General features: G+C 34.3%; 1 protein-coding gene across 3 annotated transcripts in view; it reads right to left on the bottom strand.

Moving 5' to 3' along the window:
- UNC80 (unc-80 subunit of NALCN channel complex) overlaps positions 1 to 22,761 on the bottom strand; it is a 225,310-nt gene that overhangs the window by 115,089 nt on the left and 87,460 nt on the right. For all 3 annotated transcript variants that reach the window (XM_077771360.1, XM_077771350.1, XM_077771356.1), the window contains exons 23-25: positions 11,280 to 11,492; positions 7,834 to 7,969; positions 4,545 to 4,678 (exon numbers count right to left, since the gene is read on the bottom strand). In XM_077771360.1, the coding sequence (XP_077627486.1) occupies positions 4,545 to 4,678; positions 7,834 to 7,969; positions 11,280 to 11,492 (483 nt within the window). The remainder of the gene's footprint in view (positions 1 to 4,544; positions 4,679 to 7,833; positions 7,970 to 11,279; positions 11,493 to 22,761) is intronic.

Genomic DNA, 22,761 nt, shown 5'->3' on the forward strand with positions numbered 1-22,761 from the left:
TGTTCATAGCAGCACTCTCAACAATAGCCAAAACATGGAATGAGCCTAAGTGTCCATCAACTGACAAATGGATCAAGAAGATGTGGTTTATCTATATGATGGAATACTACATGGCAATGAGAAACAATGAAATCTGGCCATGTGTAGCAACATGGATGGACCTTGAGGGTGTTATGCTGAGCAAAATAAGTCAGGAAGAGAAGGACAGATGCCATATGTTTGCATGTATAGGAGGATTAGGAGGAACTTAACGGATGACCATGGGGGAGAAGAAGGGCGGAAATAGTGGGGGAGAAGGAGAGAGGCAAATCATGAGAGACTCTTGAATGCTAAGAACAAACTGAGGACTGATGGGGGGGGAGGGAGATGGGCATGGAGGAGGGCACTTGTGGGACTGAGCACTGGGTGTTATATGAAAACCAACTTGACAATAAACTATTTGTAAAAAAATAATTAAAAAATTTTAAAAATAAATAAGCAAAACTGGGAATTTAGTTCAAAAAAATAAAATAGCTAAGATTTGCAAAAGAAAGAAAGAAAGAAAGAAAGAAAGAAAGAAAGAAAGAAAGAAAGAAAAAGAAAGGAAGGAAGAAAGGAAGGAAGGAAGGAAGAAAGAAATGTTCTTCAGGTCTTCCAGCCCCTTCCATGGCCAACCATGTCCCTCTGCCCCCTTTTCATGGCCAGTCATATATTTTATATCAAGAATAATTTTTTATATGTTGGTTCTCCTGTTTCACTATAATTATCTCTGTGTCTCCTATTCCCTTTCCTGTAACTATTGCACCATCTTGTTCATAGTCTTACTCTCAATAAATATCCGTAGTTAGCCTTTGTATATGTGAATTGTGTTTTGCTTCTGATTTTTTTAACTTTAGGAACATTTGGAATCCAGCAGTATATTTTTATATTTTTCATAACCCAATTTGTTAAATTCCATCACTACATTTGGCACAGCCTCTAGCACAATCCTGCACAAAAGCATCCAATATGTCACTTTCTCTAATGAATTAGTGTAGACCAAAGACTCCCTTACTGATTTTTACTTTATTATTGTGGACTCATCTATTCATTGTACAGGAATTACTTGTTTGAATTCATGTTGCTCGGCCAGTGGTTATTGGTTTCACTAATCAATTGGTAAACACTTGAATAGACCAGTGGTTTTACAAACAAAATTCTCTATTTAAAAATGATTTATTGTTCTCAATATTGTTTGGAAATTAATATCTAAAAATTTTTTATTATGCTATTTTAAGTTATAAATCTTATAATAATGCTACTTTTTCTTTTTTTTTAATTGTTTTTATTTCTTTCTGAGAGAGAGAGAGACAGTGTGAGCAGAGGAGGGTCAGAGAGAGAGGGAGACACAGAATCTGAAGCAGGCTCCAGGCTCTGAGCTGGCTGTCAGCACAGAGCCCGACGCGGGGCTTGAACCCATGAACCGTGAGATCATGACCTGAGCCGAAGTCGGATGCTCAACCGACTGAGCCACCCAGGCACCCCTGCTATTTTTTCTTTTAAAAAAACATTATTTATTAGTATTGCTTATAAAACAACAAATAAAAATGCTACCAGAAATTTATTTAAGAAAAAAAAACATTTAAGTTGTATCTAGGGATCTGAGAAAAATTGTTAAGTTGGTAAAAATATATTTTAATTGATTTTTAACAGCATTTGATGTCATTTTGTCTTTATTTTTTTTTCAACTCTATGCCCCCACCAATCCAGTGGGTGGCCTCCTGGGATTTCCTACTCTATCCAAGAAACAACTGTGGGTAAACTAATTAACTTCTATATTAATTATTGTACTTTAGGTTCTTTTGCTTACTTTTCAACATTTTGGGTATAACTAGGACTTCTTCAAATAAATATTTTGCATGAAAATCTCAACCATTTTGGAAAGGGTCTTTTGGCAATTTCTGTCAAAAAGACTTTATTTCTTGATAGAAAGTTTATGTCCCTGATTTTCTACCATCCTCAAGTGTCAGTTTCTAGAATATCCATAGCTTCTTATATGATTACTTTACTACCTTATACTTTCATTATTTCATACATTAGGGTGGTTGGGTTTTTTTTTTTTTTACTCTTATTAAAAATGTTACTGAATTAAAAAAATTTCCTGAAGATCCATAAATACTCTTGCAGGAAATGTTTTGTTAAAACTTTATAATATTTCATTTTGAGGGTATAACATACACTGTTATACTCAGTCTTTAGTACAGTTTCAAGCATTTACAGCTTCTGTGTTGCTAAAACAATTTTTATCATACTGTTTTCTTTATAGTAGGTTGGAATATAACTTGAGAGGTATTTTGTTTTATTTTGTTTACTATCAACTATTGTTAGATTAAACAGGAGAAAAAGCTGCTTCCCATTTATTTTATAAAGGTCACATCCCAACATAATACATAAACCTACAATGAAAATCCTAGTGTAATGAACAAAAGAAATCTGAGACCTTGTTAAGGGTAATTAGCAGTGAAAACTTTCCTCTCATTGACTGAATGACTAAAGGATTATTTAGCTTAATTTCTTACCATTTTCTACTAGTCTGTCAGTTGATTATACCGTAATTTTTAACAAGTTTGGTTGATTTTTTAAAAATGAAACTTGTTATGATGATTAAGGATATGAAACTATAGATTCATTGAGTTGAAAGGGAGAACAAAAATAACTGAGTCAAACTTTAAGATTCTTATTTTGAAAAATCAAAATGAGTCTAAATTGTGACCAATAAAAATTTGAAAAATGAAAAGTAGATGTACCACCATGCTTTTACGAAGGCTTCAGTATAATTAGAATGTTGAAAAAATAACACTATTAGAGGCCTTACAGATCAGATATTTCATCCCACTTAGCTTTAAACACATGTGCTGGCCTTGATATGATTTTGAAGAGAAGTCTCAATATAATAGTAGAGGTGACATTCAGTAAATTAAAGGTCCAGGTTAATAGGAAATGAAATCAGGGCAGTAAACTTTCCTTTCTGACATTCAAATAACATAGTTTTGCAGTCTATTACTGGTATGTTTCTCTTGAAAACATACATTTTACCCATAAATGTTTCCAATGTGAAAATATCCATTTTCTGTTTAAGAGAGTAAGGAAACAGGTCTTCCAGACATTGGAAAACCAGAGGTAGATGCAGTGCTCAGAAGTAATAGCACCGATTCTTTTATTTTCTCCCAGGGATTGAGGTATGGCCTTGTTCATGCCGAGTATGATCAAAAACGGAGGAGAGCTGGTGGAGTGTAAAACTGGCTAAAAAAGAAGTGCGTGGATTGTGTAACAATTTTTTCTGGTAGAGTAGTCTAAGTCTTGTGTTAAAAAAAAAAAGGAATTTGTCTGGTTTCTCAGCTTTGGCCGGGTGGTGCCTGTAATAAAAGAGCCATTGGAAACTTGGTGCCTATTAGAGGATTAAGGGCCAGGGAAAATCGGCTCTGACGTGTGGCCATCCCACACATTCTGTGAAGACTCCTGGCACTTGCATAGTGTTGGTATACTCTGCTAAATAAATCAGGTCCTGGTGGTACAGGGGTATGTATGTGTGTGTGTGCGTGCGTGTGTGTGTAGTCTTCTTCTGCCTATTCAGATCCATAAGAAGTAGTGCAGGAATAAAAGTATATGTTTAGAGATGCCTACATGCTAAATACTGACATAAATCATTTTTCCCATGACTTAAATGAGGAAACTCTTTGGAAGTACATTTCTATATGGATTTATGAGCAGTTAGATTTTTTTATGACAAAAATATTCTGTCAGTGGTTTCTGGAGAATGCTGGTCATAAAACTCCTCATAGTTTGCGGGGCAAAGGAAGTTAAGGGCTTGTGAAAGAAGATTCAAAATGAAGTAAGAGAGTCATTCAAAATAGAGACCAAAGGATATTGAGGAAGTAGGGCCTGTGTATGTCTTCTGTTTTAATCCTCACAATCTCCATGAAGTTTTTGCTTTTGTCAATTGTCACTTGTCAGCTGCAACTCTGCCACCTCCTGGAACACACCCTTCTACTTTGAGTTAAAATAGAGATAATGTAACACCTGTTAGCAAAACAGCCAATCCCGTATTACATAGCTTACACTCTTCCAGGACCAATCATATACAAGTCTTTTAAACAAGTTATGTAACCTTGTGGCTTTTGCCTTTATAAGCCCACTCACAATTCGAGTTTGGAGCACACATTCCATTTCCATGGACCCTTTGTCTCCCAGATGCAGTCCTTAAGATCTCAAACAAACACTTGGGTTGCTTTATAGCCTCTTATTGTATTAGACATTCCCAGCATAACTGACAGTGATCAATACCATGTTGTACCCAGTGCTGTTATCCTCAGTGATTTCAAGATCAGTTTCAGAATTATTATTATTTTCTTTGTAATAGAAAAAATGGTATTTTCTTTTTATATATGAAAATCCCTTGGTTGAACTTTTATGTTATATGATACATTTGGCCATTGGGCATTTGAGGAAATTGTGGATACTCAAAACCTAGCCACATGTCTGGCCTCTCCAAGTAACCTGATTATTAGCACGTATACTTTACTTACCACCAGAGGCTCAGTGCGTGGTCTGGGCAGACAAGAAAAGGTTTCTCGCAGGAAGGTGGTAATCTCCAGGAGAAGCTGGCACGCCGCCATCTTCAAGGCAAAGGGGCAGCCACATTTAGAGGGGTTCACAGTACCTATGGAATGAAAGAGCTCCTTCATAAGTAAACAAACCAATAAAACATGCAGAGAGGCACGGGTTGATGGACAAAGCTACATATGTGTAAAATCAAATTGCATATGAGAATGTCACCTATTCATGTCCAAAATGAAATTGCATATGAGAATGTCACCTATACATGTTCAATTCACCTGTTCCCTTTAGCATAATCTGCATTACCATATACCTCTTTCTCCTTCCATTTTGTAATTCTATAATGAGTTACTTTGTATTAAAATGTCAATCAATAAGAACTAAATTATTTTCTTTAAGACTCATAGCATAACAAAACACAGTCCACTAAACTAGAAAGCCTTTTAACAAAAACAGAAATGGAAACCAGTCTTGTAAGATTTTCACATTGTTAGTGTAGTCAGATTTAGACTATGTACAAGGCTACTTTTGGGACTATAAAAATCTTCCAGTTTATTCTTTGAGAGCCATCTATCTTGGGGGCAGCGATGTTGCTTCCAGGTTAGCCCAGAGGTGTTTCTGCAGTGTAGACAAAACATACTTGATCATCTGTATCTTACACTTAATACAAGTTGGCCTATCATATTGAAGCATTGCTACACTAGAAGTATCCAAATATTCTCCTTTGTTCTGAAGAATATCAGTCTTTTAATGAGTAAAATGTTGCCTCTATCACAGAACTAATAATGGATTTTGCTGTAAAGGCAGATAATGGCCAAGGCAACACCATAGAGATTTTCAAAATTCTGAGGATTGGTTTTCAGATACATGTCATCACTAATCCTACAGAAATATACTGATTACTTATCAGCATTCAGAAAAGAAGAGCAGAGTAATGTCAAGTTCTGCTTCTCATAAAACAAAGAAGAGAGTTATCTATTTGAATCAAGGGATCAAGCAATCATAACTATAGATCAACATTCCTAAATATCTTTCTAAAATATCTCCTGTGTATTAGGCTTTCTTAATTGAATAGCATATATATGTTATGGCTTATGTTGAAAGAGGGTGGAAATTATGTTCTTTCTGAAGATATCTGATTTCCTTGTGAAAACCATCACTTTTTCTCCAGAGATAGCATGTGACTGTAGACATTGCCTCTTGTTAAGAACTGAAGAGACAAAATCCTCTGGAATTTCTAGATGAATACTTACTTGAGCCATAATTATCTTTTATTTTATTTATTTATTTTTTTTAAAGCTTGCTTATTTATTTATTTATTTATTATGTTTTATTTATTTATTTATTTATTTATTTATTTATTTATTTATTTAGTGAGAGAAGGAGAGGACATGTGGGCTAGAGGAGAAGGGACACAGAGAGAGGGAGAAAGAGAGTCCCGAGCAGGCTCATCCTGTCAGCACAGAGACTGACACAGGGCTTGATCTTAAAAACCATGAACTCATGACCTGAGACAAGGTCAAGAGTCAGACACTTAACTGACTGAGCCACCCAGGCACCTGAGCTATAATTACCTTTTAAATGCAAGATGAATTATGTACTGACAAGAAAGCAGAACTAAACCAGACATTTCAATCTTCTATTCAATGGAGAAGATACATAACTCTAGAAATTGTCTGGATGTGCAATAGTTTTTAAATAATGATCAAATACCAAATATTCAGTATAAACTTCTGGATCTTGTCCCGAGGTTATCATCCAGATTCTTCTTGTTAATCCTGTAAACAGTGAACTTGGTCTTAGTCCAGGTTGTCTTGTAACTATCATCTGAAATCTTCTGTTAAAATGAACAAGGATTGAGTCCTACATGCTCTTATCAAAAAACCAAAGTACCAGGCATAACATATGGGTAAATGACACTTATGTGGTCTCATGGAGATTAAAGTTCATTTTGGACTGTGAGGATGCATCCATCTAATGGTACTTTAGCTCATCTCTGTCTGAAGGATCCTTAGGAGATCCAGGGCAGTCTGGAGATGTCTTTTGGCAGCTCTTCACTAGTTTCTGTGATTGCTAGATAGTCCTCAAATAGTCCTAGGGTCAGACCCAATTCCATTTTCCATTCAATTTTCCAGAGGCATTCTAGGACAGTCTAGACTCCTGTGAACTTAAGGGAATCGTTGGGGGCCAATGTTCACTTGGTAGGCTGAAAGACTGATGTCAGAATTTGGTGGTTTGTCAGCAGCTAAGTCAAGAAAATTTGCTCTGATGTAATAAAGGCTGAGAAAGGGAAAAATGATGAAACAATTTGCAAAGAAAATCCTTGATAAAAGTGGAAAAGAAGACAATAAATTTCCTTTGATTTTTATTTAATTTTGTTCAACGTTACACCCTAACATGAAATGTTTACATTTTATGACTAGAAAGAGGAAGTCATCTTGGCATCTCTTAACTAACAACAGTCTAACATATAATCAGGGAGTTAGAATTTCAAACCACTGGGGAAAGGCAAGAGGAAGAGGTATCATTTTCTTCATCAGATAATGTCACTAATTCCATAACCATTTAGAAATTTTATTTAGGTAGTAGTACACATATGCAATAAGCTTGTATGGTATACAACACACATATGCACAAAATGGTGTTGAAGAGAAGTATACAGGAACCTCTTTGTCTCTAATCTCCCATGGTGGGACTCATTTCTAATTTTAACAAAGAAGTACAGTGCAGCAGGCTCTGTAACAGTTCTCAACTCTGTTCTAAAACTCTGAATTGTTTAATATTTCAAATTCATGTTAAAAACTATAATTAAATAATTCACTATTTTAATGATTTGGGAAGCATTTCATTTTCAATTTTATTTGGTCTATTTTTTTTAATCTCCAAGAGCAATAACAAAATGCAAAACCTGGGCAAATCTCTTTGGGGTCAGTAATTTTCCACAACTACGTTTTCTCAGAGAGGCCTAATACTAATCTTTGTATAATAGTAAGAATCACAGATTACAAAGCATTGGATGTGCTGTATTGGCTGCAACTCCTTGTCTCTGTCTATGGTCTTCTCTTTCTGGTTCTTGCCCTCTCTTTGTGTGGCTTTATGCACATGCGTTACATCCATGCACAGGGAATAAGGGAAAAGGAGCAGTGGGGAGACATGGGAAGGTGGTAAGAATATGAAAGAAGAAAGAGAAATATTAAGTGCTCCTAAAGCAAAGACTCTTACAAGCAAGGGTTCTTGTAGTAAAGGGAGTCTCCTTACTGTCATCTAAAAAGTCTTCCTCCTCATCCTCCTTTCTCAGTCTCCTCTTGGTTTCCTCATCATAAATGAGACCCAGCAGGTTGGCGGGGCTCTCACTTTCCCCATGGCACAGCTCATTCAACCGGATGCCAATTGCCTACCATGGGAGAAAAAGAGTGAAACAGCACAAAGGATGTCAGACTGAAAAATAGCCTTTCACATTACAGAGGCCATAAGCAACTGTTAATGGGAAGGTATGTATCATCTCATAGTGCACATTAAACAAAGAAACTGATGCTAATACATATGGCATAAGCCTTCTCTATATGCCACAGTGTTGTACTCACCATGTTTCCTTATGTAGAAACTCAAGGGTGGATGGCATTGACACTATATCCAAGGTCATTTAGTCTGAAGATTTGTAGGAATTGGAACAAAAACTTTGTGTTCTCATGCAAAATTTTTTCTGAATATATTTCCACTTATGTGAAGGTTATTTATTTTACAGATCTCATGTAAGGGAGTATGAAGTTGTTTTTAATGGAAGATTTTTGTTGTAGTAAAAAAAATAAACTCTCAGTTCCTCAGAGTGCTTCTTCTGATTATGCTATTTTATGAGAATGTCACTGCCATGCTAATGAGTTTGGAGGTTGGCATGAATTCTAGTACAGCAATTTTATTTATATCTGCCATTATGTACATAAGTAATGGCTTTTTTTTATAGACTTTGTTCTCCCACTCCATGATACTCTATGAATGAGCAAGAGACACTAACTATTCCTTTGGTAGAGTATCCAACATCAACATGGAACCAATACTTGCTATCTGTTCTTCTGAATCATCATGGACTATTGTCTGATTTACCAAAAGGAATTTTCCAAAAGAAGAGACAAAATACACCACCTCTATCTAATTCTTTTCATAATCCAAATACTTATGGTGTACAATAAAAGAAGAGACACATGCTTAGGAAGGAGAGTCAAAAGCTAAAATGAGCACTGAACTTGGGGCTTGACAGGCTGTGCATTACTAGGAACAAAATCCCAACTAATTTTCTTCTTCCTTCCAGTATTACTTCTTTCAAATATTTAGAAAGGTTGCTAAATTCTGGGCATGCAAGAAATTAGACAAAGTACTAGAAATGGACAAAACATGTCCCAAAATCTTTAAATAAAAGCACAAGTTGTTTGAATGTCTTGGCTATCTAGAAAGAAAAAGCTCTCCTTAAACTCTGGAATTAAGTGACAAGTAACAAAAACCATATCAATGAGAAAGAAAGCATTGTAAAAAGGTATCAAGGTATCCTAAAAGTTTAGTCACTAACCTGAGAAGTTTTAAGCAAACAAAACAAAACATAAAACCAAAATCTACTACCTCAATAAAAAGCCTTGTCCTGATGCTACTGTTTTGGAGATTCTCTCTAAAGAAGGAGACATGCAATTACGAGTCTGGAATGGAGTCAACAAACTTAATGGTGAGAGTCAAAGGGGAAAAGCCTACATCGATCTTCCAGGATGTTGACACCAAGTAATCTAAGTTAAATCCACAGTTCATAAAGCTTAAAGAGTTGCTCAGAAAAGGAACTTGTGTGGGAAATACTAATTGTCATATAATAATTTAGAGCTCTGTGTCTCTTCCAAGGCTAGAAAAATGCCTTGGGGATAGGTTTGTTCCTTTCTTCATTCATCAAATATTTATTAAGTGAAGTAATTTGTTAGGTATTACATAAAACATAGAGTTGAATAAATTGTTACAGTATGCTCTACTGCTTAAGGTGCCCTAGTAGATAATAAGCCTTCATCTAGAAAGGTCACTGTTTGGCAACTGGGAAGGTGGGAGAGGTTGAAAGACTTGCTCAAGGTGGCTCAGCAAACTGGGGCCTGGGATTCAAATATAGGGTGTCTGCTTTTTGCTCTTCCCCTCAAGGAGCTTAGTCTCCTGGGGAGGCAACAATACATCAAAATAACACATTAACTATTGAAAGAGACAAAAGTATCTTATTAGTTCAGGAGATGGACAGATTAGATTCAGTTCAGAGAATCACAGAGTATTTCTTTGTTGTAGATTGCTGTAGATTTGAAGAATTGGCGTTTTGGCTAATGGAGAAGGGGAGGAGTACATACTCCAGGTAGAGAGTTTCAAAAGATCTATCAAGGAAGTGCATGGATGTGTTCAGAGACTGACAAGTAAGCCACTTGGCCGAAACACAACTTAGTGAGAGGAAACCATGTGCAGTAAGGCTGGGAAGGTAGATTGGGACTAGATCCTATAGTTCTTCAGGCCGAATCTCATTTTGTATTATGAAGAAGGGTGAAAGGTAATGTGTGAATGGAGGAGACCCTTAGTCATTCAAAAGACTCTGTGTTAACTGGCTAGAAATGTACAAACCATGTATCCTGCTTTCAAAAACTAATGTAATAACTTATTATTGAATACCTGTTAGATGCAAAGGTTTGAAATAAATGTTCTTCTAGATATATTAGCCCATTTGACTTTATCATCCATAATCTTGCTATAGTTTGAATAAAGGCTGTGGAGAAAGCAGTGATGCCAGGCTAAGCAATTTGGGTTTTATCCCAAGGGAAAAGGAGGCTCACTGGAGCATTATAAATGGGTAAGAACCACAGTCTGATTTGCATTTTAGCCTAATCACTGTGAGAGCAATTTGGAGAGTGAATGAGAGGGGGCAAGTCTGGAAGTCGGGAGATAAGTATGAGTGTTCTGCTTTTAGATGGGCTCTGCCATATGGAGATCATTTTATTGGCAGTGTGTAGGATGGGTCAGATGAGGGGAAACTGTGGGAAGAAGACCAAAGCAGAAAATATTTTAGTCATCCAGATGAAAAAGAATAAAGATGTGACCTAAAAGGACATCAGTGACAAGGAAGAGGTGGAATCAATAAGGGAAGGAAGGTTGGAACACGCTCAAAGCCTGTCGTCTTAGAGAAATGGTTTTAACCATTTATAAGAACAGAAAGCTCAGGAAGGGTTGCAGATGAGGGTGTATTTATATTGGAAGAAGAGTTTTATTTTGGTCAGATTGTGTTTCAGGGTATTAGTGAATGCCTCCGGAGTTCAACTGGTAATACTGGCCTGGGATCTGAACAGTGCTATGGATAGAGAAATCTATGCTACTGGCATGCAGGTTACAGATAAAAAGACAGGAATAAATGTATTCCTGGGGGAGTTATGCAGGAAAAACTATAATAAATTCAGGAAATGTCTGCATTTATAAAGGGGAAGGAGGCAGAGGACAAAGGTAGGAGGCAGAGGAAATAATGTCTAACTTTGTAGATTTACTGAGAAGATTAAATGAGTTAATGGTTTTTTGAGTTTCTTTTTTTTAGTGAATGGTACATAACAGATACACAATAAATTGTCTCTCAAACAAATAAACAAACATAAATATAGAACTTCTTCACTTCACCCAAGCACCTGAATTTTCATATTAGAAAATCATAAGCTCACGTCTCCCCATTGGTAGAAGAGCTTGGCAGCATTCCACTGTAGCTTCTGGTTCCGTTTGTTGCCCACGATGGGAGAGCGTCCCCTGGAAAGGCCTTTCTTGGTGATATTCACGTGATGCCCTTTCATCCACTCTGGCCAGTTGCCACGGTTGCATCGGTGAACAAAACGGGCACATTCCAGGAATAGAGCTGCTCTGGCTACCACAGGAGCTTCCTGAGGACGGTTGTTGAGGAAAGAATGATGTCGGATTAATGAGCAATAGGCTGACCTTAAAGGGAATTACTAAGCACTCTTAGTTTATTTCAGTCTCCATATCTTGATTTAGGTTAGTCATATTTCCCAGGGCAGTAGTAGCATGGTTAACAGTAGTGGGAATTCTGGAAAGTAAATCCTTGAAGGCAAATTTGCATATTGAAGAATTAGACATTTTAAGTAGATTTCTGTGTTTAGCCTTCCCCTTTTGAAGAATCTTCAGTAATTTCATGATTTTATATTTGCATATTTAAGAGATGGCTGGGATTTGAAGAGGAGAGCAAGATAATTTTCAAAGGGGTTTTTCAATAGGAATCTTTTGTTAAAATGTTAACCTGAAGCAAACCAGGATTCAATTTCTAGAGCTAGTTTTATGTTAATCAAGGGATTCAGCAGTGATCTGGTTCCAACAATAATGTTATCCATGACCATCCGCACACTCCAAGGAAGTACAACTATTCCTGTGCATTTTGGCTAGTAAGAAAAAGAAGTGCTTATTAGATTTTGTTGAGTTCGTCTTTGTTTGCCCTTACTTTGTGATGAATAACAGATCAAATTCTGCTTAAATAGGCATGGTTTCAATCGAAAATGTTTGACAAAAAGGAAATTATTTAATTGATAAATGAAAAGCAGAGCATTTCTTCAGAAAAAGAGAAATATGGCTCCATCTTGTCATGTCAAGACGTGCTTGAAAAAAAATAAAAGAAGAAACAACTTTCAGTTGATACCCAGAAACTAGTAAGGACCAGCTACCTATTGAAATCTTTATAAGCTAAAATAGATAGATAGATAGATAGATGATAGATAGATAGATAGATAAAGGGGTATTCCCATAGAAAGTCAATAGGTCACAAGAAATACATCAACAACTAATGCGCCTTTTAACTTGTGCCAATTAAAAAAAATATATCACAATACTGGCCATCAACTCAGAGTTACCTGATAGCCATAAGTTGATTAGTAACTAACACTTTTAAACATTTCAAACAATAATATTCTTAATAATGCATTGATCCATAATATTAAAATAGGGGCTAATATATAGAGAGTATCAATTACATGCCAATTAGATTTTATGAGTTGTCATTCTGAATAATAATAACAAACCTCTGGACTAGAAATAATATCTTCATTTCAATGTTTTTAAAAATGAGATATAAATTTTCTGTAATCATACAGCTGGGAAGAGGAGAATACAGGATTCAGTACCAGGTCTTTCCAATGCCCAAACTGGTGCTAGTTCCTTTTTGGTATCTGCATTGTCTTAATATATACACATATAAATCTTGACAAAAGATGATTTCTAGAATGCATGTAGAAAGTCATTGTTTAAAAATGGGTCATTAATGTCATATAATGTTACCCTCTAAAACACAAATATATGATCATATCATTTTTCTATTTAAAATTTATTATAGGTTCCATCCACCTCAATCATAACATGAATAAATATGCCCAACCTTTCTCATCTGGTTCATCTCTCTTTCTATCTCTGTATCAAGTACTCTATGGTCTAACTCTATCAAACTGGTTACAGTCCCTTAAATATGACATCTTCCACCTTTTCACATGTTGTTTCCATGATCTGTGGAGCTGTTAAGCCCCTTTTCCATCTTGTAAATTCCCACTTTTAAGAATAAGTTTAGTTACTTCCTCTAAGAAGCCTTCCTTAATGTCTCTCCTCTTAGGCAGAATTGATACTTCATTCTTTGAGTACCACAGTATCTCAAACACACTGAGTGATTCTAGTAGGTTAGCCCTTTAAGCATTTTCTCATTGTCCATAACTTAAAGGAAGCCATCAAGAATTCCAATAAGAAATACATTTATGTAGTAATGTAATATCACAAAACAAACGATGTATTGCTACTACATGCAAAGTTAACCTATGTGAAAAGGCAGAATACAAGATGAACACTAATGATAGAAACCTATCATTAATAAAAAATGGATACTAATGATGAGAATCCATCATCCACTGCATTGGTGCCAAGATTTGGTAGTAGGTCACAGGAATAGAAAGACAAGATTGAGAGGGTCAAATGCCTTTCTGCATTAAACCTATCAGTATTGTGGTACTATAACATACAGAATAAATGTCTGCACTCTTTTCTTGTATTAAATATTTATTTTACTAAACATGTCTGATGTGCTCATCTGTGTCTGGAAAAGCCTTGAACATCTGTCTCTAAAAATGAATGGCAGTCTGGAGTGCAAGGTGAGTCATGCGAATTTATTCTCAGCCCATCACATTTTGACACATTCCCAATATAAAGCAATGGGATTCATTGCTCAATGATGGGAAGACAGAACCACTGTTGGGGTGGCATTATGTTGTAAACCCTGGCTCTTTCAGGACTACCAAGGCCAAAAATTAACCTAATTCAAATATATGGGGCAGAGGATCTTTTTATTGCCCTTAACTTTTAGATGACACTGAGAAGATTAACAATAGATGAATGAAAAATCCAAATTGTGCCTTATGAGTTTTCTCATGTATACTGACTTGCCTTCTTCAGAAAAAAAGCTTATAAAGCTCAGGGCATTTGAATGAAAAGGAATTTTGATTTTCTGTTATCAAAAACTAGTTACAATAAAACCCGGATATTACTAGTTATCAGCCCCAGGAAATCCTAATCTAAAGTGTGGAAGTGGAATTGTGATCATTATGAAAATAATTCCCATTAACTATACAGCACAACACTAAATGGAGGGTTGATTGTTATCTGATGAATTTGATCCATGTTAACTGTAAAAGCAAGGAACTTTTGGAAATTCACTATCTGCATGAAGGGATGAGGACTTAAAGTAACTCATATATTGCCTTTTTATTATAATCCTCATCAATCTGGTGGATGAAAGCAGGCTTGAAATACTGTAGCCAAGATGACACTGTCAATACCACTTTCTGGGGGTATTGTAATATAGATCTCATGATACAGACAGTTGAGGGAGTTGTTGAAGACTCTACAAAGCTAAGGACTCTACTGTACATCCTGGTAGGAAATACTTAACAGTAAGTACTGACTTCACAATGTGTGTGAAAGAGCTTTTGAGGCATTCTAGGTGTGGGTATGGCTATGGGGACTTATTTTACTTATGAGTTCATTTCAGAGTATGGTTTAGAAAGCATTGATTTTAGGGGCAGGGTTCTAGAATACCTTGGGCAAAAGATTCGTCCTGGACATAGAGAAGAGTCAACTTTTCCTCTTTTGATGGAGCTTACCTCTTACAGTTCAGCGCAATCTGAAGAAGCAGCAAAGAATGGAGACATGACAGAATGGATAGGGATGGAGAAGAATAACACATAGAGAACATCATAGAGAATAACAGCACATATGGAGAAAAATGAATCAGAAGAATGCTGCACGGATGAAAACCAGAGTGTCAGAGCATAGTCAAAGGTGAACATCTAAATAAAATTTGGTAGGACTGGTATACCACAGAAAATTTTTACTGGTGGTCCTGAAAGAGAAGTAGGCATATTTCAATATCTGTCTTATTAGCATGTCTGCTAAATTACCTTTGTATGTTTCGTAATGCCACCGAATGGCTTCAATTCAATTGTTGCATAACCTTATAGTTCTGGACAAGACACGAATCAATTTTAACTGGGAGGATAAGATTACTCTAAAATATTCACTGAAATCTTATGGAATTTGTAAGTTTGAGGGTCAAAAATAGTTGAATACTAACAATTTCACATGGTTCACTCTTATATAAGGTGTTCTCTGCAATGACTACAAAACTGTTTAGTTAGAGCTACAAAATGTCATAAGAATGTCATTATGCAGCATGGATTTCTCTGACATTCTCTGACTAGAAAGGATTGGCTACTTCTCCTTGACTTCCTTTGTCACTTTTTCCTGCATTTTATAAGATCATTATGTATATTGAATGTTTCCTTTATGAAAGTGAAGGAGAGAATTGGAACACTAATTCAAACAGCTGTGCTTTATTTTGCCTGGGGACTTGGAAAATATTGTTACCAAGATACGATGGTTAATTGAAGGTTATAATTGCAATACATTTCTTTCCCTGAAGGACTATATCTAAACTTATTATGTGAGAAGAAACCTAACTGATTCTGAAAACTCATATAAAAAACACTGGACAGGAACTATTTTAAAACACTGAATATTTTATGTTGGCCCCTGGGGAATTACATAATATTTTTATTGCCTTACAATAAAATATAAAGCTCTTGCTGGCACAGGGTACCTATTTATTTAAAACCAATGGGAATAAGCACTTATTGTGGGTCCTAAGGTGCATTGGAACCTCGTTTGCTAGAGGGTATGTGCTTGTGAGTCAGTATTTATTGCTTAGCCTGTATTGAATACTCTGCCTGACTGAGATCATTAAGTAACAGGCTGCCTCTGCCCTTGCTCATTTCCACAGTAGCTGCGGGCAACTAGCGTCATTTGGTTATCAGACTAGAGGCAGGCATTATATTTTAGTACATGGTCTAGATGCCTAGCCATTTTAACAGTTACTCAGATCACACTAAATTTTGGGAATTGTAAAAAAATAAAGTCTTCTGTTTCTGAAAATATGATGAATTAGGTGTGGAAACAAACTTCCTTCGGTTTAGACTTCTAAAAATACTAGATAAAATATACTCCAAAGTTTTCATTTTGCCCTTGCTTTTGCTTCTAACACGAGATAAACTGCTGGAGAGGAGAAATTACAAGAAAGTATAATTCTGGGTAGGGGAGAGAATAGGGTGAGAGCTGGCATAGGAATAATTACCCTAACGGTTTATACTGACTATGGAGAAGCCAGACCCTGGGTTTTCAATGGTCCATAAGTTAAATGTCTGAGCCCAAGCAGAGTGAGAATTCAGTTCATTCACTCCTACATAAAGCCAAGATCCCATGTGTGAGTTAAGTTCAGTGCATGAATAAGAAAAATATCTACCCCACAGAAGTAGGCTTGCCTGACTAGACTTGGCTCTGGTCTGGGTAAAACAGAAAAAAAAAAAAAAAAAAAAGAAAGAAAGAAAAAGGAAAAGAAAGAAAAAGATTCTTTTATGAAATTTCCTAATCAAAACCCCACATTCCTGTATAAGTTTGCACTAGAATGGGCATGACTTCCATGCTCCTTGACCACCAAAAAGATCATTTAAAAATAAAAATGATCTTAGGTTGGTGCTGCTTCCACCTGAGAAAGGAAATGGAAATCCTGTCTGGAGGAATATTTTAAATTAGTACTTATATCTTCAAACTCAAGTGTGTAGAAGAGTCACTGGGAATACAGACAAAAATAGATTTTTGGGTTCCCACCTCAAAGATTCTGATTCAGTGGATATGTTGAGGGCCTGAAAATCTGCATTTCAAACATGCTCAGAGATGATGCTGATATTGCTGCTCTGCTAAATAACGCTACTTTTAATACAGGTCTTAAAGAATTCTCACATAAAATTCCAAGAAATTAAGCTCATATAACAAACATTTAAAAATCTACCAGGAGTAATAGCAGAAACAACAAAATATAGAATCAAAGTCACAAAGACAGGAGTTATTAGAATTGTACTTTACAAATACATTGAAAGATTAATGTGGATATTGAAATGTATGGTGAAGAAATAGGTTATCAAAGTTGACCTGGCAGTTTTAAAACGAGACTCAAATAAAACTTCTACAAATGAAAAGTAGTAGTTGAAATTTAAAACTCAATGTATAGGTTGACAGATAGATTAGGTCAAGTGTTTTAAATTTCAGCACAATCACCATTTGGACCAGATAATTCTTTTTTTATGGAGGGTGCACTATGTATTAGGAGATATTTACCAGCATATTTGTTTCTACCCAGGAGATTCTAGCAGCAATTACCAGGTTGTGACAATAAAAAATTCCTCGAGACATTGTCAAACATCCCTTCTAGGGCAAAATTTTTTGTGGTTTAGAACCATGGGATTGGACAAAGTTGAAAAGAGAAAATGTGAAATGGAAGAAATATCTCAGCAACTTACTCAGGATATAGATCGAAAGAAACAAAGAAATGAAAAATATAAAAGAAACTGTCAAAAACAGAGGATAAAACAATAAGATCTATCATATACCTTTTCAATTTATAGAAGTAAAGATTAGATAAGATGTGAAAGATATAATCTTTGAAGAGATAATAGCAGGACAATTTGCAGAATAGATGTAATATGCCAATTACACAATTCAGGAGCTTTCTGAACCTAAAATAAGAAAAATAAGCTAGAAACATCTCAGTGAAACTGCAAAAAGCAACAATAAAGGTAACAAAAGCAATTAAGAGGGTCAGATTAGATTATGTATATTACTATAAATGAATGTTGATAAAGTCAGAAGAGAATGGGATAATACCTTTGAAGTAATAGAAAGAAAATGTTAGCCTATAATTATAATTACAGCAAAAATATCTTTCAAGAATGAGACCAAAATAAAGACATTTTCCAGTAAATTGTATTTGTGAGAGCTACTGCCAAGCGACTATCACTAAAGAAACTTCTGAAAGGTCTCCTTCAGAAGGACATGGATCTTAGGAAGAATGTATAAGATGCAAGGAGAAATGGTGAGAGAGAATATGCTAAGATTTTGGGTAAATTTAAAAATAATTTTCCTGAAAATCAATAAAAATATTGTCTACTTTGTCAATGTTAAAATAAAAACAAGATAGAACTAAATCTCAAACGATAGATGGGTTTAAAATACTCTACAGTATTTTACTGTTTGAGGGAAGAATATAGATACTAATTATAGACTTCAAATAAAAAGAGATTACAATAATTTCCAATCTAGTGAAGGAAAAAAATAAAACAAAGTTAAACCAAACCAACAAAATCAATAGAAATAAAACTAAATCCATTATAATCTAAAAGAGAATATAAATAGAACACATATACAATGAAATAATGAAAAATGTGATAAATAGGCAAAAAAAAAAGTGAGGTGAATCTATATGAGCAATCATAATCTGTGCAAAGGTACTAAATTTTCCTGGGGAAAAGATTCTTAAAGTGGTATAAAAAATTCAGTATATGTTTTTTATGAGAGTCCTACCTAAAACACAAACATACAGAAAAACTGAAAGTAAAGGTTTGGCAAAGGGACATATGCAGCCAATGTTAACCAACTACAATGGTTTCATCTGTACTGGAATCAGAAAGAAATCTATCTTACTAAAAATAAACTGGGTCACTAGCTAGTAATAAAAGGCTCATAGCACCAGATACTTGCCATACTTCTAAACTGCTACTAAATAAATAAAAATTGTCAGAAGTACAAGTATAAATACCCTCAAATTTGCCATCAGGGTGAAGATTTAAACACAACTTAGTGATCAACACAGCAAGCAGTAAGAAGTAAATAAGAATGGAGATTTGAATATAAAATACTACTGGAAACTATACATTCTTTTCAACCACAAATGGAACATTTATGAAAGCTGATAGTGTTCTGGTGCATACAACAAGCCTACATTGATTCCAAAGAATCAATATCTAAAAACAAAGTTATAAATCAATAGCAAATGGATACCTAACAAAACCTTGTATTTAGGAAACTAAAACATACACGTACACATCTAAGTAACCCATGGGTAAGAAAGAAAGAAAGAAAGAAAGAAAGAAAGAAAGAAAGAAAGAAAGATCCCATTAATTTCATTAAAGAAAAAAAATAAATTAAAAATAAATTATAGCAAAAACACAGCTTATCAAAATTTATGATGTGTAGTCAAAGTAGTATTTGAGGCAAATTAATAGCTAAATGATCAATTGTGAAAAGAAAAAATGAAATTATGAGCTAAGCAATTAGCCAATAAGCTAAAAAATACGATGAATTCAAAACAAGAGAAGAAAATAAAGAGCAAGAAGTAATAAATTTGAGAACAAAGATAACACAGAATCAACAAGACCATTAAAAAAAAACTAATAAAATTGACAAACATCTGGCAAGCCAAATCAAGAAAAAACCCTCACAATTTTAGAAATAAAAACAGATAAAATAACTACAGATGCTGCAAAGATTAATAACTAATAAGAAAATGTTTTGATAAATTTTATGTCCCAAAACATGAAAATGTAGGTGAAACTGACAAATTACTAAAAAAATTAAAATTACTTACACTGACTCAGAAAGAAGAACTTTTGACTAACCAATTCACAAATGAATTTCAGTTTGAATTTCAGTTATCTCTATATTTATCTATGAATTCAATATAATTCCAAGAACAAATCAAAGGATTTTCATGAAACCTGACAGCCTAATTATAAAATTCACACTGAAGAGCAAAGAGTCTTGAATAGCTTAGGTGATGTTAAAAGTTCTAGCTTTTAAAACAGAGTAGTTTAACTTAGGGTACAAGGGGAATAGAACATTAAACAAAAACAAAAACCCTCAGAATTACACTCATGCATATATGAAAATCTGACACATAATTAAGTTAATACTATGAATTCAAAGCAATAAATGAAATGAATTCTCTGCACATCAGAGAATAAAGTATGAACTAGTCATTAGGCTAGCATAATTATTTTCGATGTGGAAAAAAAAAAGGATTAAGGAAACAATTTCCTATCATACCAATCTCATAGTATCTTCTAGCTAAAGACTTTGGTATATAATGTAAACTTTAAAACTTTTAGAAGAAAAAATAAGAATATATTTATTGCCTTGGGATTTTTTTAAAAAGACGTAAAAAATTGCTAGCCATAAAGAAAATTTTAATGAATCAAATTAAAATTTTATCTTTATTAAAATTTAGTATAAGGAATTAAATGAATATAAGCCACAAATTGGAAATAATGCAATGTAGAGAACAGAAAATGGATTCTTATTGACAATATCTATACTCTTTTAAAATTATCAATAAAATTTAAATAATCTTCCAGTAAAAAATAAACAAAAGACATGGGATCTTTCACCAAAGTGAAACATGAATGGTAAAAACCTATAAGGAAGCATTTGAGATTTGAAGTTGAAATATAAAGTATTGTTACTTTAATTCATCAGATTGGTGAAGATAACAATGTTGGACAATACAAGTGCTGACAAGAACACAGAGGAACATCCCCTTCTATGACAATATTGGTGCCAGTAATTGCTGCAACTACTTTGAAATACACTTTGGTATCAGACAGTAAAATTATGACTCAGTAATTCCACCTATATGTGTATTTGGAAAACTGTAAATCGAGGCCCATATGCGGTAATACGCATGAAGGCATTGTTCAAAATTTTGAAAAAATTAAACATTTAACATTGAATGGATATGTAAACTGACATATTCGAACAAAGAAATATCATATCATTTATCAGTGAAAATGAATGTATTAATGGCAAAGCATCAAAGAAGATGAACTCAAAGGTAACGTTGAGAGTAAGAGGGTGGCATGATTTAACTTAAATGAATTTTGGAACTAGGCAAACAAAGCAAAAAGAAACAATGTATTTCCTAGGGATATAAGTGCATGTGGTAAATTAAAGCATAGGAAAGATAAAACAAAGTTCAAGGGAGCAGTGTTTCCTAGGAGGCAGGGAATGTATGATTAGGGAAGGGAATTCAAGTGACTTTAAAAAACTGGAAATGTCCTATTTTAAGGTGGTGGTGGATATGTGACATTAAAACTTTTTCCCTTCAACTTTCATATTTATGATGTATATTACTTTTATGCTACATTTCATAGTTAGGATCTTTTAAAAAAAATTCAATTATATAAGAATAGCACTAGAATCAAGTGAATAATTTCATGATTTAGTTTTGAATCATAAGAAAGGTTGAAATAATTCAGTAGAAATCAAAACTAAAACTATGATTTAATTTTGATTTCTACTGAATTATTTCAACCTTTCTTATGATTCAAAAGAAAACACAATATGATTTCACTTTGATAGCTCCTCTTATGCATGTATATTTCTATTTCCTGGAAAGTAGCTAATTTGCATTGATCACCAAGTAGTCTTGTGATGGAAAGCCCCTATGTGGATCAAATTCAATGCCGTGAACCTGATAATGTGACTATATCTATGGGAACCAGCGTTTTGTTTTCCCCAGACTTCCAGTTTATTCTGTTTAACTGATATAATTCTCGATACCATTCCCTTTTACTCTCCAAAGTGCTGCAGTTTGAAAAAAAATTATGTAATTATTCCTAAAGCTATCTATTTATAAGGCCATGTAATTTACCAAGAATTAAGTTTTCTCCATCCCAGACCAGAGAGAATTCTATAATATCACTGACTTTTTGCAGTCTTGTAATTTCTCCTAATGAATACTAGTGTTATTCATGCTACTAAATTAGAAATCACTATGTGTGTACAATTTATATATTCAACTGAATAAAAAAGGATAGAATATTTCATGTGAACTATGAAGAAAGCAGAATGTTTTATCTGAACTATATAGAAAATAGACAGAAGTGCCTTTTGTTAGAACTGTTTAATTTTTCTATTTTTGTGCCTGTAGATTACATAAACCTGGAGACAAAATGAATTTTTTCTAAAACATGTCTTTTCTAAAATGCTTTACAGTTGTGTCTATTAACTTTGTACTAAAAAGAAAGAGTGTGAGGCAGAGCTGTGCTGGACTTAAAATTAAACCAATTATCCCCAAGTTGAGTAGTCAGAGCAATAAGAGAATTGTTTAAAGCCAAAACTTCAGAAAGACTTGGAATGTTGACATTTCTAACATTTCTTTCATTTAATGATACTTTTTAATTCTGAAGAAAATTGCAAATTGAAAAAGTCACATTTGCATTCTATGATTAAGGCAATAAAACATGGAAAACTGTTCTGAAATAAAAATTATAGCATAATGCAATCATTGTGTTTAAGCTGCACTTAAAAATAATACAACATCCAACAGAAGCAAACAATAAAGGAGAGAAGGGAGAGAGTGTTGGAATGGATTGTGACAATGAAATGAACACATTTATCTTTCCCTTCTCTCCCAAATCCCATTAGATGAAACGGTAGAATCTAGAAGTATGCCTATATCTGTATCTATTAACTGGATCTGGGTCTCATCTGTTTATCTATTGATCAGCAATCTATCCATCTATGTCATTTATATTTACACCTACCTGTCTATATATTTCTATATGGTAGAAATACAGGTATTTCTGTATTCACATTTCTATTTGCTAGAAATTTCTATTCATATTCATATACATATATGACAGAAACCACAAATGCATTGTAAAACATATAAAACATATTTTAACAGTGAGGCATTTCTGAAAGCCAGGAGGCAGATGAAAT

This window comes from Crocuta crocuta, unplaced genomic scaffold (genome assembly GCF_008692635.1).
Source record: "Crocuta crocuta isolate KB4526 unplaced genomic scaffold, BGI_CrCroc_1.0 scaffold160, whole genome shotgun sequence".
NCBI lineage: Eukaryota > Metazoa > Chordata > Mammalia > Carnivora > Hyaenidae > Crocuta > Crocuta crocuta.